The 17,321-nt window shown below is 43.8% G+C and overlaps 2 protein-coding genes across 2 annotated transcripts; one reads left to right on the top strand and one right to left on the bottom strand.

Moving 5' to 3' along the window:
- Positions 1-340: 340 nt before the first annotated feature.
- Positions 341-9,492, top strand: LOC133922348 (phosphoenolpyruvate carboxylase 1). The gene is made up of 10 exons (XM_062367643.1): positions 341-684; positions 776-1,167; positions 1,284-1,368; positions 3,936-4,158; positions 4,502-4,605; positions 4,695-4,782; positions 6,055-6,209; positions 6,294-7,292; positions 7,844-8,230; positions 8,970-9,492. Exons 1-10 carry the CDS (start codon positions 514-516, stop codon positions 9,264-9,266), a joined length of 2,901 nt encoding a protein of 966 aa, XP_062223627.1. The 5' UTR covers positions 341-513; the 3' UTR covers positions 9,267-9,492.
- Positions 9,493-10,282: 790 nt separating this feature from the next.
- Positions 10,283-14,760, bottom strand: LOC133922349 (polyadenylate-binding protein-interacting protein 8-like). The gene is made up of 10 exons (XM_062367644.1): positions 14,001-14,760; positions 13,264-13,374; positions 13,111-13,155; positions 12,897-12,969; positions 12,702-12,814; positions 12,528-12,587; positions 11,831-11,878; positions 11,673-11,741; positions 10,648-10,709; positions 10,283-10,558 (listed from the first exon to the last, which is right to left on the bottom strand). Exons 1-10 carry the CDS (start codon positions 14,430-14,432, stop codon positions 10,501-10,503), a joined length of 1,071 nt encoding a protein of 356 aa, XP_062223628.1. The 5' UTR covers positions 14,433-14,760; the 3' UTR covers positions 10,283-10,500.
- Between the last annotated feature and the right edge of the window lie 2,561 nt (positions 14,761-17,321).

Below are 17,321 nucleotides of genomic sequence, written 5' to 3'. Positions count from 1 at the left end.
GCTACCTGTGTCTTGGAAACTAAGAAGTTATCTAAGCGATTCCTATGGAGAACTCCACGGATGAATCTATAAACTTTTTGGGAAAACTAACATCGCAAAATCTCAATATCACAGGAATCAATCCGCAAAGCTACTGTCCATCAACATATCGAAATGCAACTCCACACGAGATATTTCAACCATCCATTTGTCTAATTTAACACTAATCCATTTCTTAATTGTCGGGCTCAAGGCATCACCCCGTGAGAGACGTGACACACTGCAAACATAAAATTCTCCAGACCTGGGCCCACCAATCAGGTCGCCACCACCCTCCAGTACAAATAGGCGCACGACTACCCCATCCATCGTCGACTCCGCGCGCATCCCCCACCTCCTCTGCCGCCGCCGCGCTTCGACGGGCCGCCGCCGCCACACTCCACTCTCACACCAGCCGCGGGAGTGCGGGCGGGCGGAATCGCTGCGCAGCCCGGCGCGGATTTGATTCGGTCGGGTTCCGCGCGCGGGGCCGCGATGGCGGGGAAGGCGCCGATGGAGCGGCACCAGTCGATCGACGCGCAGCTGCGGCTTCTGGCCCCAGGCAAGGTCTCCGAGGACGACAAGCTCGTCGAGTACGACGCCCTCCTCGTCGACCGCTTCCTCGACATCCTCCAGGACCTGCACGGCTCGCAACTCCGCGAATTCGTACGCCCCGATCGATCCCCTCTCGTCGCCTCCGGCTCGCTCCGAGTCCCAGATCCGGGCGTTTGATTCGTTGGCTTCTTCGTGCGAACAGGTGCAGGAGTGCTACGAGCTCTCGGCGGAGTACGAGAACGACCGCGACGAGGCGCGGCTCGGCGAGCTCGGGAGCAAACTCACCAGCCTGCCGCCCGGGGACTCCATCGTCGTCGCCAGCTCCTTCTCGCACATGCTCAACCTCGCCAACCTCGCCGAGGAGGTGCAGATCGCGCACAGGCGACGGATCAAGCTCAAGCGCGGGGACTTCGCCGACGAGGCTTCCGCGCCCACCGAGTCCGACATCGAGGAGACGCTCAAGCGACTCGTCTCGCAGCTCGGCAAGTCGCGTGAGGAGGTGTTCGACGCGCTTAAGAACCAGACCGTCGACCTCGTCTTCACCGCGCATCCCACGCAGTCTGTCAGGAGGTCCCTGCTCCAGAAGCACGGCAGGTGCGGACAATGGGTTACTACTGCAGTACAGTTCGTTTGGTCTATCTACCTTGCTCCCATGCGCGTGGGAGGAAATGCTACATGTTTTCTGGTGTTGACTTGATTTTGTTTTGCAGGATCCGGAATTGCCTGAGGCAGTTGTATGCCAAGGACATCACTGCTGATGACAAGCAGGAGCTTGATGAGGCTCTTCAGAGGGAGGTAAAAGATCTCGACTTGACAACTTGAGATGAAAAAAGTATAAGGGATGTCAATCATGGCGTTTCAGTATACATCAAGTGTCCACCACAATCTTCTGATCATTCAATTATTTTCTAATTAAAAATAGGTTTTCATTGTTTAACTGATAATCATCTCTACGGCTATTTTTTTTTTCTAATGATGTCTGGGGCTCTGGGTTTCATGAGTGATCCTGCAAATATTCTCATGCTAGAGCATAGGCATCTCCAACTATTGTTATTAGAATTTGGTCCCGCTCCTAAAAGACAAATTAGCTGATGTTGCATATTATTTTTTCTTTTGTCTCTTTATCTATGTGGTGCCTGTCATTTTCCGAGATCCTGCCAAATCATTTGGCTAGATATATATCTCCATAGCCTATACACCGTTATTTTAGTTTCAGTTTATTGGATGCGTACTACCTTGAACAAGATAAGGTGAACGGAAGAAAGTGGTCAAATATGTACAATAGAGGTTTAATTTCTTCTCTTGAAAAGAAAAAAAGCAAGAAGATATGCCCAATATAGATTAGTTGATGATACCACCAACAGGAGGCTAGGTTTTTGCAGAAGTTGGAAGGTTCTCTGGGTGCTCTGCCACTACAATGTTTTCCATGTGGAATTATAGGGATGATTGTTTATCATACAGATTTTTGCTCTAACTTGTTATCAGAGGTAGCTGTCAAACTTGTGAAATCAATTCGTTGAAGAGCACACTAATTTTGCTCTAACTTAGTTGCCATTGAATATTTCAAACGAAACTATATCTTGATTGTATCTACATTTTTTAAAGTGTTATTTTGTTAAATTCTTCTATATTTGAACACAACAAGGTAAAATTACAGAAAATAGTCAAATATGTACAACGGAGGTAGTTACGATGCTACAGTTGATAAAAGGCACGCCTTGACAAATATTCTAGTAATCTATTGTCTGTTGAAAATATGATTCTGTATTACTGCAAACTTTTTTCACATGGCACTACAGTTTAATTATCTGATGTTCTAGTCTTAGTTTATGAAAGAACTGAATAAAATGCTTTGAAGAGAACGGTGGACTTTGTATTTGTATGATCAGAGCTCAGAAGTATTTAGTATTGCTGTATCCTCAGATGCTGTTAGCTATTGTGTTCAGAAAGTTCATGCATTAATCACTTGTGTATTAGTCATTAGTTAGATCTGGGGAAAGCTATTAGCTAATGCATTTAAGTTTATAATTTAATCATATGTGTATTAATCACTAGTCAGATCTGTGTTCTGGAGCTGCCCATTTCATAGTGTATGTCATTATGTTCCTCCTTTTCACTGTTGAAGAAGATCACCTGATATTTATTATGGTAAATTCAGTTAAGAGTGCACGTTGTATATGATGTATGTAAACAATTGAGTTATGATCATGTATTCATTTTCAGTCAGACAATTGCAGTGAAAATCTAAATTCAACTTGTTACCATATTATCAGTACATCCAAGGTAATATCTATGTGGAAATGACTAGGGATGGCAACGGGTCGGGTCGGGTATGGGCGAAGCAAATCCGTACCCGACCCGCCACCCGAATCATCTGACCCGACCCGCCACCCGAATCATTTGACCCGACCCGCGCCTGTGAAGGGTGATGGGCAAAATTCCATACCCGTGCCCATGCCTGCTGGGTATCCAAAACCCGTCGGGTTGCCTGCGGGTACCAATTTGATCACTCTGCGATGGATCTGCGCTCTACGACGGCGATGGCAAGGCGCGGGTGGGCAGTGGCAGCCGGTTGGGGGCGGAATGTGGGCGTGCGGCGGCGGTGAGGCACAGGTGGGTAGCGGCAGCCGGCTGGGGGAGAAGCGGGGGCTGGCAACGGTAGCGAGGCGCAAGCGGGATGCGAACTGGCGACAACGGCCGGCTGGGGAAGGGGCGTGGGTGGGCGGCGGTGGCGGGCACGGGTGGGTGGTGACGCGAGTGAGCGGCGGTGGCCGGCTAGGGGGGAGTCGCGGGCGGGTGACGGCAGTGAGGTGCGGGCGGGCGGCTTGCGCGGGCCGGCTAGGTGGGTGCGGGACGCGAGTTGGCGACGGCGGCCGGCTAGGGAATGGGTGCGGGTGGGCAGCGACTGCGGGAGCAAGCGGGCATTGGCGGGTGGCTAGGGGAGGGGTGTGGGTGGGCAGCGGGTGGCTAGGAGCGGGGTTGGGGATGGGGGTGGCCCGGTGGGGGCGGGTTCGTGAGGATGGGGGTGGGGGTTGGGTACTTGGGTGGGTGGGCAGGCGTGGGCCGGTGGGGTATTGGACTAGGCTAGGTTAGCAATGGACAGTGGATTGGCTTGGCCAACATTCCATATCGGGTATATCCATGGATACCTATGGGTAAACTTTAAAACCCGTACCCGACCCGTGGTGCCCGTGGGCAAAAAAAAAAAAAAATCAGACTCATGTTCGTGCCCGTTGGGCGCAGTACTGTGGGTACCCGAGCCCATAGGTAGAATCGCCATCCCTAGGAATGACTTGTGTTTTTTCCCGACTGTTCTGTTCCTGACGTGCTTTTGCTGATTTGTTGTTTTATACACTTCACAGATTCAGGCTGCTTTCAGAACTGATGAAATCCGTAGGACCCCTCCCGCTCCTCAAGATGAAATGCGTGCTGGAATGAGTTACTTCCATGAAACTATATGGAAGGGCGTACCAAAATTCTTGCGCCGTATTGACACTGCTCTAAAAAATATTGGGATCAATGAGCGTCTCCCTTACAATGCTCCTCTCATTCAGTTCTCTTCCTGGATGGGTGGTGACCGTGATGGTACCTTCTCATTTTTCATATGCCAATTTATACAGAAATATTGTTTGGAAAAAAAAATCATGCTTTGTTGAAGAGTTTTTGCTCAAAAAAAGTTTGAATATTTTTAAATTTTCCAGACTGTAGTCGTATGTGTAACAGAAATTTGTTGCTTGGGCCTTGTAACTGTCATTGTGACATCAATTCTCCTAGTAATTGGCTACTTATTCTCCAATTTTTAAGGCAACTAAGATTTCTTTTTGCACATTACATGTGCAAATATTTTGGATAGAACTTTCCTTCCTCGTTTTTGCCTACTGGCTGTAGAAAAACAGTTCAGAACTTCCCATAATGTATTGTTTTCTAGGAAACCCAAGAGTTACACCAGAGGTTACACGGGATGTATGCTTGTTAGCGAGAATGATGGCTGCTAAGTTGTACTTCTCCCAGATAGAAGATCTAATGTTTGAGGTATTGTAATATCAAAAATACTTCCCTTACATGAAAAGTGCTTCAACAATGTCTGTTCCCCTGTGCTAACAACTAATATGCTATTCTAGCTCTCTATGTGGCGCTGCAGTGATGAACTTCGGGTCCGTGCAGATGAATTACATCGCTCTTCAAGAAAAGCTGCAAAGCACTATATAGGTAACAGAACTGTAATTTGTGCTAACAAGGGAATTTGTATTAATTTGCATATCTGTTGATTAGCTTATTATTCTAAAAGAACAATGGATTATCTTTCTTCCTTTGCTTTTGACATGTGTATTTATTCACTTAAATGAGAGTTCTGATCTGAAAACTGTGCGAACAAATAACCTTTAAAGTATGCCCTTTTTTATTCTTGTTTTATCAGTGGTCCATCATAGGATTATGTATAAGGGCAAATTACATCTTGACTCTCTGTACTTTTGAACTTAGCACACTTGGCATGCACTTCAAGATTATACATCCGTTCTTTTGCACTACAAAAATGTGCATGCTAAGTGCCCAATACACTTTAATACTCCCTCTGTTCTTTTATGTTTGTAGTTTTAGACTTGGGCACAAGTATTAAGAAAAGGCCAATCAATCTACTAAAGTTATGTCTTTTCCTACCTCATTTAATTAGTTTGTCTTCTCAATCACCTATTGTGACCAATAGACAAAGGAGTTTAGCCTAGTAAATTGTATCATGCATTAAATGAGACAGGTACATATAACTATGTCTCTTCTTGAAGTCCTATAACTGCAAACAAAGAAGAACACTTTTGAAGCGCTAAAACTGCAAACATAAAAGAGCGGAGGGAGTATATTGTTTGGATACATCACCAAGGTCGAATTCATTAGATAATTCGGAAACTGCATATGTTAGACCAGATCAGCTAAAATTTGAAGTTTGAAGAAAAAATTTCAAGTTAATACATTGTAGCAAAGCTAGGTGAAACAGAAGGGATGACATATATTCTGGAGGCTGCAAACCTCTTTTATCAGAATCATCAATCTATTGGACTATAATTGTGGTGGACTTAGATCTTTTATATTTTTATGTCCTTTCATGGATGCATCACTATGTTGACTATTTCAATCTCAATATTTGTGCCCTCAGTTTGTTTACTCCTTTTAGGATGTATTTTAGGGTGTATTTGTAGTTGTTGTGTTGTGCTGCAGTGTGCTGTGGAATCTAGTTAGTTAGACGAATGATTTCCAATTTAATGAGATTTTTGCTGTTACAAACCCAAAATGGATGTTTCCAGCTAACAATTGCATCCAAAATTAGAAATAAATAAGTGATTTTGAAAAACTACTGCAATACCAAACAGTGCCTCAGTCAGCAGCTTGGACGTAAGACCATACATTCTTGAGTAGAGTGAATGATCTATATTCACTTACTGCATTTGCTGAAATGCCTATATTACTAATTGAATGTTGTTCTTGCAGAATTCTGGAAGCAAGTTCCTCCAAATGAACCTTATCGTGTCATACTAGGTGATGTCAGGGATAAATTGTACTATACACGTGAACGTTCTCGTCATTTATTGACAACTGGAATTTCTGAGATTCCAGAGGAGGCAACTTTTACTAATGTTGAACAGGTTAGTTCTTTTTATGTGATATGCATTTTTGTGATTGTTACCATCATACTTATAGTAATCTAATTATTACCTTCTATCTTGCAGTTTCTGGAGCCTCTTGAGCTCTGTTATAGATCATTATGTGCTTGTGGTGACAAACCTGTAGCTGACGGAAGTCTTCTTGATTTCTTGCGTCAAGTGTCAACTTTTGGGCTCGCTCTTGTGAAACTTGACATCAGGCAGGAATCTGATAGGCACACTGATGTCCTTGATTCTATAACTACACATCTTGGAATTGGATCCTACGCGGAATGGTCTGAGGAGAAACGCCAGGATTGGCTATTGTCTGAACTGAGGGGCAAACGTCCATTGTTTGGTTCTGATCTTCCTCAGACTGAAGAGACTGCCGATGTTTTAGGCACATTTCATGTCCTTGCAGAGCTCCCAGCAGATTGTTTTGGCGCGTATGTCATCTCGATGGCAACTGCCCCATCCGATGTGCTTGCTGTCGAGCTTTTACAGCGGGAGTGCCATGTAAAACAGCCACTGAGAGTTGTTCCACTCTTTGAGAAACTTGCTGATCTTGAAGCAGCTCCAGCAGCTGTAGCACGACTCTTTTCAATTGACTGGTACATGAATAGGATTAATGGCAAGCAGGAGGTCATGATTGGATACTCGGACTCTGGTAAAGATGCTGGACGTCTCTCTGCAGCGTGGCAAATGTATAAAGCACAAGAGGAGCTTATCAAGGTGGCTAAGCATTATGGAGTAAAGTTGACAATGTTTCATGGAAGAGGTGGTACAGTTGGCAGAGGAGGTGGTCCCACCCATCTGGCCATATTATCTCAGCCACCAGACACAATACATGGATCACTTCGTGTAACAGTTCAAGGCGAGGTTATTGAGCACTCCTTTGGAGAGGAGCTTTTGTGCTTTAGAACTTTGCAGCGCTACACTGCAGCTACTCTTGAGCATGGCATGCATCCTCCAATTTCCCCAAAGCCAGAATGGCGTGCTCTGATGGATGAAATGGCTGTTGTGGCAACTAAAGAATATCGATCAATTGTCTTCCAAGAACCACGCTTTGTTGAATACTTCAGATCGGTAGGTTCACCTGTATCCAGTATTCTTACAAGCACGACACTATGCACTTGCACAAGCATGATGCTGTAATTTGTTTCAAAGCTTCTAGAAAAACCCTAACCTGTACCAAAAAAAGCACTAACAATAAGGTTGCTATTTATTTCAAAAGTGTAGGTAAAACATTTGTAGCCCTATCATTTGTTTCTTTAAAAAAGTTAAATGTCTGGTTTCTGCAAATCTTGTTTAACTGAAACATCCTAGAACTCTCTTCAAGGAAACAAGCGTCAATTTGAGAAAGGTTAATTAGATGCTCCCATTTCTAGGTAGTATGTCATTTTTAATTATTACACATTGGTGTTATACAAGTAAATTCATATTCATTGACCTATCGAGAACCACTATTATGAAAAGACTTCAACATTTTGTTTTAGTTTCTCTTATTAAGCATGTATGTCTCACTGAATGGTGATTCAGCATGCCTTCTGTTAAGCTGGTTCTAGAAGTTGGTGGACGAGTATGTGAACTTGTGATATGATGCGTATAACACTGAACTCGATTATATGTTCTTTCAGGCCACACCTGAGACTGAATATGGTAGGATGAATATTGGTAGCCGTCCATCAAAGAGGAAACCTAGTGGCGGAATAGAGTCGCTCCGTGCAATTCCATGGATATTTGCTTGGACACAAACAAGGTTTCATCTCCCTGTTTGGCTTGGATTTGGCGCAGCGTTCAAGCATATCATGCAGAAGGACATCAGGAACATTCATACATTGAAAGAAATGTACAATGAGTGGCCATTCTTCAGGGTCACCCTTGACTTGCTTGAGATGGTTTTCGCCAAGGGAGACCCGGGAATTGCAGCTGTATATGACAAATTGCTAGTGGCTGAAGATCTGCAATCCTTCGGAGAGCAGTTGAGGAAGAACTATGAGGAAACAAAAGAGCTACTCCTTCAGGTAAAGTGCTCTAATATTCCTTCTTCAAGATCTGGTTTTGCTTGCATTTCAGCTATTTTTGTCTTTATATAACCACATGTAGGCAGTAAGACTTTCACGCGTTTAACTGAATACCGTAGGACATATAGTGCAATCAGTTACTATCATTGGTGGTGCTTGCAGAGTTTAGTTCATCTCGCATTCAATTGTAGATGAAATGAACTGGAACATTTTGTTGAAATATTTCCTCAAAAATTTGTACTTTTTTACGACAGAATTCTGAAAGAATGACTTAGCTGTTTTCATTCGTCAAGAAAGCTGCTACTTCTTAATAAGAGTACAAAAAGGACATTAGGACTAATTTTGAGTCTTCAGAAGGTCATGTAGTTGCTGAATGTCCCCATGTCTTACAACTGTCACAACTTACCACCGACAAGTATGCAGTGAGCAAGGTTTCAATGACAGCAATTTGCCCTAGGAGCAGAGGAAGGCCGGGTCCAGTTTCCTGGTCAAAAACGCCAAGCTTTTTTGGCATTCTGACTTTTAAAATTTGAAGGGTCTTATTGCAATCTTGAAGTTTGAGACAAACTAAAAGGAAATATTAGCAGAGGGGGAGATTTATGGGGTGAAAGGGGAGGGGGGGCTAATACCAGGTCCCCGAAAACAGTCATGCGGTAGCGATTGGTTTTTGAAACCCACTAGTGACTGTCTGACTGACTAGCCTTAGCATCTGATTCTAACCATCGCCTATTCTCCACAGGTTGCCGGCCACAAGGACGTCCTTGAAGGCGATCCTTACCTGAAGCAACGGCTGCGGCTACGTGAGTCGTACATCACCACCTTGAACGTCTGCCAGGCCTACACCCTGAAGCGGATACGCGACCCCAGCTTCCAGGTGAACCCGCAGGCGGCGCCCCTGTCGAAGGAGTTCACCGACGAGAACCTGCCCGCGGGGCTGGTGCAGCTGAACCCCGCGAGCGAGTACGCGCCGGGCCTGGAGGACACGCTGATCCTGACCATGAAGGGCATCGCCGCCGGTATGCAGAACACGGGCTAGGCTCCCGGTGTCCAACGAATAACTTGCCCCATCAAATGGTGAAAATGTGTAGTAAGCTAGTTCGCCGGTGCTAGTGGACTCCTGAGGAATTTTCAAGTCGGAGTATTTTGGTTATGTGCTTGATGTAAATGTCAAGAGGAACGTGCTGGTTGTTGAGGCCTGATCCGAAATAAATTCTGGAACAATGGTTTTTGTTTATCCAATAATAAGCGTGTACTTTGTATGATCTGACTATAGATCATCCATTTTTGAGTGCCTTGCGATGAAAATGCTCTTCTACCATGTTCTGGGAACCGGATCAACTGCAACTCTGAAAACGGTTGAGGGCACACTCGTCCGCCTCCCCAGCCGCCGCCCCTACTCTCCTACTAGCCGGCAACAGGCTGGGGCTCACCACCGTTCGGCCGGCGAACACGTGTGGCAGAGGGAGCCTTCGCCACCTCTGTCGGCACCGCCGTCGCCACCCACCGCCTTTTAATGGAAGTGTCGGCGTTGCTGCATTTGTCCCTGTGCTGTGAGAAAGGCCTACCCACCTAAAGCCCCGCCTCCCCGGGGGGACCCTGGAACTATACCTCAGCGAGCAGGTGATGCTTCCGGGCTGCCCCTGCCTCTCACGGTTGGTGCCTCCGTTTCATGCCCGTGGATTGCTACGTATTTTCATCTGCGACATGCGTCGTCTACCTCCTGCCGCCGAGCTGAGCGCAGTCGTATGTCGAACGCTCAGGCACGACTGGAGTCGTAGGCAGCAGCGAAAGAGTTGCATACGCCTGAGTTCTATCGGAAATTGCTACACATAGTATCAGCTTGTACGACCGAGTTACGATCTGGATGGATCTCTTGTGCAGCTGCAACGTAAACCTCCGAATCATTTGGCGCTTCCACTGCGTGATACCAGGATGAGGATCGTAACCCTGTACGCTTCTGTCGAACGTATAGCAGCAGGGTTCTATTATACCAGCCCAAAACGTGAGTCGGAAAAAGACCAGAACACCACCAACATCAGTAAGAAATGCAACTTCTGCCAGAGAGAGAGAGAAGAAATGCATAGACATCATTCTTCGGATGCCTGAGAAAGCTGTTATAGAAGAATCCATCCATCCATAGTTAACAGAAGGATACCGAGCAAAAGAAACAGAGATGGGTCTCCGACAGAAGAATATTAGCAGCAAGTTGGCTTCCTACGACGACTAGGTACTGGGGCACTCAAGGACGACGGCTTGGAACGGGTACGGGCTCAGTTGGACATCACGCGAGGGGACCACGGACGGACTGGAGTCTTGGAAGGGCTCACCCTGCGCAATCGATGACAATAAGATCAATCACGAGATTACTCACGATGCTATTGCAGGAAACTATAAGTGTGAATTGGCCTGGTGTTTACCTGATAGGGAGCGAGCCAAGCATCATGCCACTGAAATTCAGGGCTAGAATTGCACTTTCTGCCTGCAAAGAACATGTAAAGGGAGAGTAAAAAACAATGCATAAAAACAAAGTCAAGGGTAGGAATGGCCTTCATTATGCATCAATAAAAATGCTTGTATATACTAACCAAAAAATAAAGGGAGCAGAAAGGAATGTATAGAGCCAGCAACATGTTTTTACTCAATACGCTTAACATAAAACAAAAGAAGGTATTTCACAATTAAAGTAGGCTCTAGTGGACTACAGAAATTCTGCTTGTGAAGTTCTTGACAATGACAAGTATATAAGTACGGAGTAGCGTGTTTCTAAGGAAATTCAACCCAGGTACCATGCTTACAATGAAACATAACCAGTATAAAGCGAGTGGACAAAAAATTAAAACAGATTTCCAGTACTGAAGGCATCGTAAGGTGTGAAGTGGAAGACTAGTGGAGCAGGAAAAAGAGAAGCTGCCCAAGTGAAGCTATGTCACAGAAAAAAGTTTGAAGAAGTAAAATAGAAAGCAATTAGAATCCAGTATCCAACAGATTCGACCAGTTCGCAGGTATTATCGTTGTGCATTGCCACAACATCTGGAACTTCCAAAGTTCCCTACCTACTCGGACAGAAACTAATAATAAGATTCTTCTAATTCAGGGACAGAAACAAAGGTTTGAGTAAAATTGAGGGTAAAGAGAAATATAGTGAAATAAAAGCTAAAAATAACATCTAAATCTGGACTGAAACAAGATAATCAAATTTGGTGCAACACATACAACAACGGTTCGAATTCAGTATGATTAAATCTATCCATACAAAAATCGCTTTGAGTTTTCCTTTTCAATTGGTATTGTTTATGAAACTTTTTCAGTATTGCACATGAGAAATCGCAGAGATTCACATAATTCTCACTCCTTAGCCATTATTATGTACCAGGAGCACTTTAAGATTAACTAAAATCTTCATTACATCAAAATACAACAGTAAAAACTTTGTTTTACTTACTTGAGCAAATTCAACAAAAGCAATGCATGTGGAGTGCACGTAGTCACCAAGGAGCCTCAGCCGAGAAACCTAAATAAAAAGTTAAGGTGCTAACTATTTCAGAAAAGAATACAAATAAACTAGAAACAACTCCCAGTACCAACAGTTTTATGGCATACCTTCCCACACACACTCTGAAAGAAAATCTTCACATCATCCTCTGTAACCTACAAAAATAAGAAGAGCATAGAACATTAACACATAAACTGTAAACCTTAACCTTTCAAACCAATTTTATCTTCATCAATAATCATTTATGTCACATTCACCAATCACCACAGCAAGAAATCACAAAGTTCAGCATTCACCGAACACGCTGGAAGAAGTAGCACAGAAACTATAGAAGGAAAAAAAATCTTAATAAAGTATCCTTTCTTACTAACCAATACTGTATTTTGATTCAGTACGGTCTCACCCTCCCCTTTTGTATTAGTTATTTAAACTGATAAACTTGCTTTAAGTACCATTTGAACAACTTTGTGTCCCAAACTTAGTTATTAGTTCCTACTTCGAATTTAAAATGTTCTTTCAGCGCAATGAATAAAAATTGAAATAGTGTTTTCCATCCGCCCGATAGAGTTTCATCACCAAATACAATGAATTACGCATTTTAGGAATAATTCTAGAATGATAGCCATTATGCTCTTAATATCATTTACTGGACCTGAACAAATTTGAGCAATTTAATTTTATGAGAGCATAGAAGTATTATCAAATATAATACGAAATTTAGAGTTTCAAGACTAGCATGTTATGTATAATTAAGAATCGCATGTCCGCATCCACACGCACAACCAAAAAGATAGACTCACATACCTTCTTATCTATGTTAGTACAATATACAGTCCTGGAGACAAGTTCTTTCTCATCTTCCGTCTGTATATAACGAGCATTACAAACAGCTTAAGCATAATTTTTTGCATGAAAAGAAAATTGGGGCATGAGATCTGATCTAAATAAAAGTATGTAACATCATCATCAACTACTTACCCGAGGAAGAAATTTAGGGTTCACAGGCAGAATCGCTGTCTTAGAAGGTAAAACTCTAACAGGATAAAAACCAAGCATGGTTCCCCCAAGTGTTAGTGCTGCTCTTGCACCAGCTGCAGACAATGAGAGCTTCACCATTACTGTTTGTTTCTACCCAAGATTGTAAACTGAGAAATATTGTCTCAAGAACCCTACCATCATCAGCAAACTCAATGAAGGCAAAACGCAGGACTGAATGTGGGTCACCACAGATACGGCAATCTACCACCTACAGGTACAAAAAGATCATTGGGCAAACATGTTATATTACTACCAAGAGCTAAAGTAGCTAAATTAAAATTGTGTACTACGTTTCTTAAGGAAATGGAAGGTCAACCCCGTTACTGTCATCTGCCATCATAAAACTTACTTGTCCACAGGTGGAGAACACTTCAGCAAGCTTCTGTTCGGTCACCTGCAGCAACAGGAAGAAAATTAAACAGCGTAATTTTTTTTAGTACGCTTTCAAATGCCATCATAAAGTAACAGAGATTTCAAATGCCACTTTCTTTAGTACGCTTACATGCTGATCAATGTCAGAGACATAGACAGTACGCCGAACACTATCCTCCCTATCAGCCCGCCGCGGTCTGCCTCCCATCCGCCACCTCCCCTGGTTGAAGCTATTCCTTCTCTGCTATCAGGAAGGCAAGGTCAATTTGTCATCGAACAACCAGATTCAATAAATGTACACACAACCATCAGCAGCATAACATTTTTATTATGAAATTTTAAAAGTTAAATGGATATCCACAAAATTCAATTGTTTGGCATCAAGCACAGTAGCCCATCACAATCACATCGATTCACGAATCAAATTCTCAGCAATCGCCGTACGACTACGGCAGATCATTCAACATTCACCGGTTAGAACCGATCAATAATTCCTTAACAAACTAACACGATCAATTTGACATATTTTGGGGGAAAGGTTCACCCTACCATAATCTAAGATGATTCTGCAAGTGATTTGTAAAAGAGCAATAACAAAACGAAATTATAAACCCTCCCTCACTGCTCAACTTCGATTCTAACAAGATAAAACAAGAAAAGGGCGCAAAAAGAAATCCTGCGACGAAGAAGAAGATCACCATCGCCCAAAACCCCATCAGTTCAGCCGATCGCAATACGCAAAGCAAATAACCAAATCCTCCGGCGATCACAGGAAAGAATGGTCAAACGAAGACCAACCCCCGTCAAATCAAACCGCGTAGTAGCACAGAACCGTAAAAGAACCACCAAAACTCATAGCTCACCGACCCGGCGATTCAGCGGGTGGCCGCCGCCGCCGTTGCTGGATCCGTCGCTGCTGGAGTCCCTGCTCCCACCGCCGTTGCCGCCCTTCTGCAGGTGTCCGCCGCCGGCGCCGAAGTGCTCGGCGGCGGACACAAACACCGGCGCGTCGGCGGAGAGCACCCCTCCCCCCGTCTTCGCCGCCGGCGCCGCGCGGTGCGACGACGGCACGAACTCCTGCGCGCAGGGGTTGAGCTTGGACATGAGCTCCTCCAGTTTCCTCATGTCGCTCTTGTACTCCCTCTCCTCCTCCTCCACCCCCGCCGCCGGGGCATCACCCTTCACCTCCACCTCCACCTTGGCCTCAACCTCCGGCGCCACCGCCACCTTGGCCTCCGCCCGGATCGGGCCCTCCACCGCCGCCGCCGCCGCCGCCGCCGCAGCCTCCACGGCCACCATTATTGCCCGGCGCACTGACCTCGAACAAGGAGAGATCAAACTAGTATTCTACTGCAATCAAAATTCTTTTTTTCTCCTTCTTGGTCTGGTGTTTGGTGTGTGTTAGCAGTAGTGGTGTTGTGGCAAGAGACGAACAGTGAGGAAGAGGAGCGAGAACGACGAGTCGAGGAGGAGGTTGAAATGGCAGGAACGATCGCTTTCTCAAGGTTGCTTATAAATACAACAAAAAATCAGGTTTCCCCTCTCCTTTTTCCAGTTTTTGTAAGATTGATTACTTTGGTCGCGTATGAACTTTTCAACACATGAGAAAAAAACCACTTGCAAAACAGATTGACGAGATAGGAACGCCAAGGATTTTTATACTCTTTTCCCGACCATCAATATGAGAGAAATAAATATATTTTATGATTAAGAAAAAAAACGAGTGAAGAAGGAAAATTGGAAAGAGTGAAGTGCGGGAGGGGTAGTTGGGGTGGCGAGAGACGGGAGGCGCGAGCCTCGGTCAGAGGCGGGGTTGGGAGGCACGTCACCAGCGGGACGAGGTGGGCATGCGCCGCGCAGCGTACTTCACGGCTCCGCTGGATCCTCTACGGCTAAATTTAGGTGACCTTTAGGAAATTTTTTCCCTGTGTTTGGTTTTCTATTCTCGGCTGCGGCGGCAACGTCTTTGACTGGTTGGCTGCTGCATGCCGCCTCGTTGCATCTTCTTTGGAACGGCAGGTATAGCCCTAGAATTCTGGTTTCAACTTTCAAGAGAGAGAGAGAGAGAGGAGCCCGAATTGGAACTCGACTGGCCGTGATGGATTGGCAGGTGGTGCATCGCTGTGTTGTTTTTGTGGTGGATATTTGGTGGTGGATGATGGGCAAATCCGTTTCTCAGCTATGTTATTTATTATATTGTATGTACGTTCTGCGAAGGAGGATTATGATATCAAGTTGATTTATCAGTGATGTCTTTTATTTTAGATATGTCACTTAAAAAAATTGAAGTAATTACCATCACATCTAAAGAAGGGAAGAATGATTGCTATGTATTTACATATTTAATTGTAAGTAGTTGGATGTTCTAAGTTGGTTATATCGAATGATACATATATATACATATATATATATCAAGTTGATAACAATTTGAAGCACTGTACATTTTTTATCTGACAGTCAAATATATATAAAAAAGACTACACAATTATTTTTAACCTTACTTGAGATATTACAACGTTTATGGTTACAACTAATCTGTACTTGAGTAAAAGGGACATTGCAAATTGGAGCACGTGAGCGAAAAAGCAACATCAGAGAAAACCACAAATGCAGACAAAGGTTAGGGTCTTTTCTGTCATTTTTCTTAAGTAAAAGGGACAAACCTTTCTTTTTCAGAAGACTGTGGGACACGAAAACGTGAACAGGATAGGAACATACTAGAAATCAAACTCTGTGCATCCGCATATGTTTACAGCTGTAAAATCCTCTGGGATGTGGTCAAATGCCATAATAAACAATGTAATCAATTAGCTCTTCTTAATCCAACAGATTAGGGACTCATTTTTTTAAGAAAAAATTGTCCCCTCCAATTACTAAATCAGACGCGAAAATGAAAAGAAAACTTTGACAACTAGTAATAAAACAAATTTAAAAGTTGGAAGCATCAGAATAACAATAAATAATGAAAAGTACTATGTGGTTGTTTGGTTTAGAGCCCTGGTGTGCCAAGCTTTGCCCCAAAATTTTGGCCTGCACTTGGATCAAGGCCTCACTTTGGCTATGTTCTAAAAAATTTAGCCATACCCAGCTGTAGTCGAGATGCTGGGCAAGATTCGAGCCAGCAAAACGTCCCCTCAGGATTTGCTTGCTTGATGTATGGTCCTCTGCTAATATGTCATCTGCTTGTTGGTTGTAATAAATGCTTTGCATTTTATAGGTATGACCTTTAAACAGTCATATTTTCTAAACCAAATTATGTTTTCTAAATCATCCATCCGATTTATGATATGTTTGAACTTTTGTTGTTCCTGTGATTTAATCTACAAAACAAGACCCATGTTATCTATATTTGAAAATAAAAAATAGTGATGTATGAACCCACATGTTATTCTCATAGTTTTGGTACTATCCTAAATTTGGCTTGGTCATAAACAAAACATCATTTTCTAGGCCAAATCTTGGCACTGCCCCATTATTGGGTATGGCTCATATTTGTTCTAGTTTCTTGGTGTCACGAACCAAACATGCCATATATACATACAAGTTGTGCTGATATCCAAAATGGGGATCCAGATCCTCTGCATTGATACAAATAGTCTATAGTAACTGGTATTAGAGCTACTATGAACTGGCCGGTCATGAAGAAGGGATGAGATCAACCGCTATAATCCCTACGAATAGTGAAAATCAATATGTATTTCCTGTGAACAGTATGAGGTATCAGTGTTTTGTTATAGTTAAGTGATCATTATTTAGCATGAGACTCATTTTATTGTTTACATATTGCTCCTCTGCAAAGGATCTGCATCACCAAAATGGCCCTTAGAGCAATGTTTAATGCTCAACTAGACCATAAGATGGGACCTAGATATGTGGATAATAGTTGTTGCAAATGCAATAATGTATTGCTAGAAGGGATAGTAATGTGGGTCCAAGTCACATTTAAAAAATTACAAGCCACACTAATCGTTCCCCTCTCTCTTCTATTCTCCTTCCCCACATCGATCCCATCTCTACCCGTTCCTTTCCCGACTGTGACGTCACCTCCTCTCGTTTCTTCCCACAACAACACCTCCTCCTTTCCCTCCCCTCCACAAAGTGACTCTCTCATGCGCCCTCCACCGAATTTAATTCCCCAATCACTGGATTGGCCTCTATCCCTACCAGATTGAGCTCCAAGGGGATGAT

The sequence above is a fragment of the Phragmites australis genome, chromosome 6 (assembly GCF_958298935.1).
Source record: "Phragmites australis chromosome 6, lpPhrAust1.1, whole genome shotgun sequence".
Lineage (NCBI taxonomy): Eukaryota > Viridiplantae > Streptophyta > Magnoliopsida > Poales > Poaceae > Phragmites > Phragmites australis.
The sequence above is the reverse complement of the archived record's forward strand: the minus strand, read 5'-3'. Positions and strand labels throughout refer to the sequence as shown.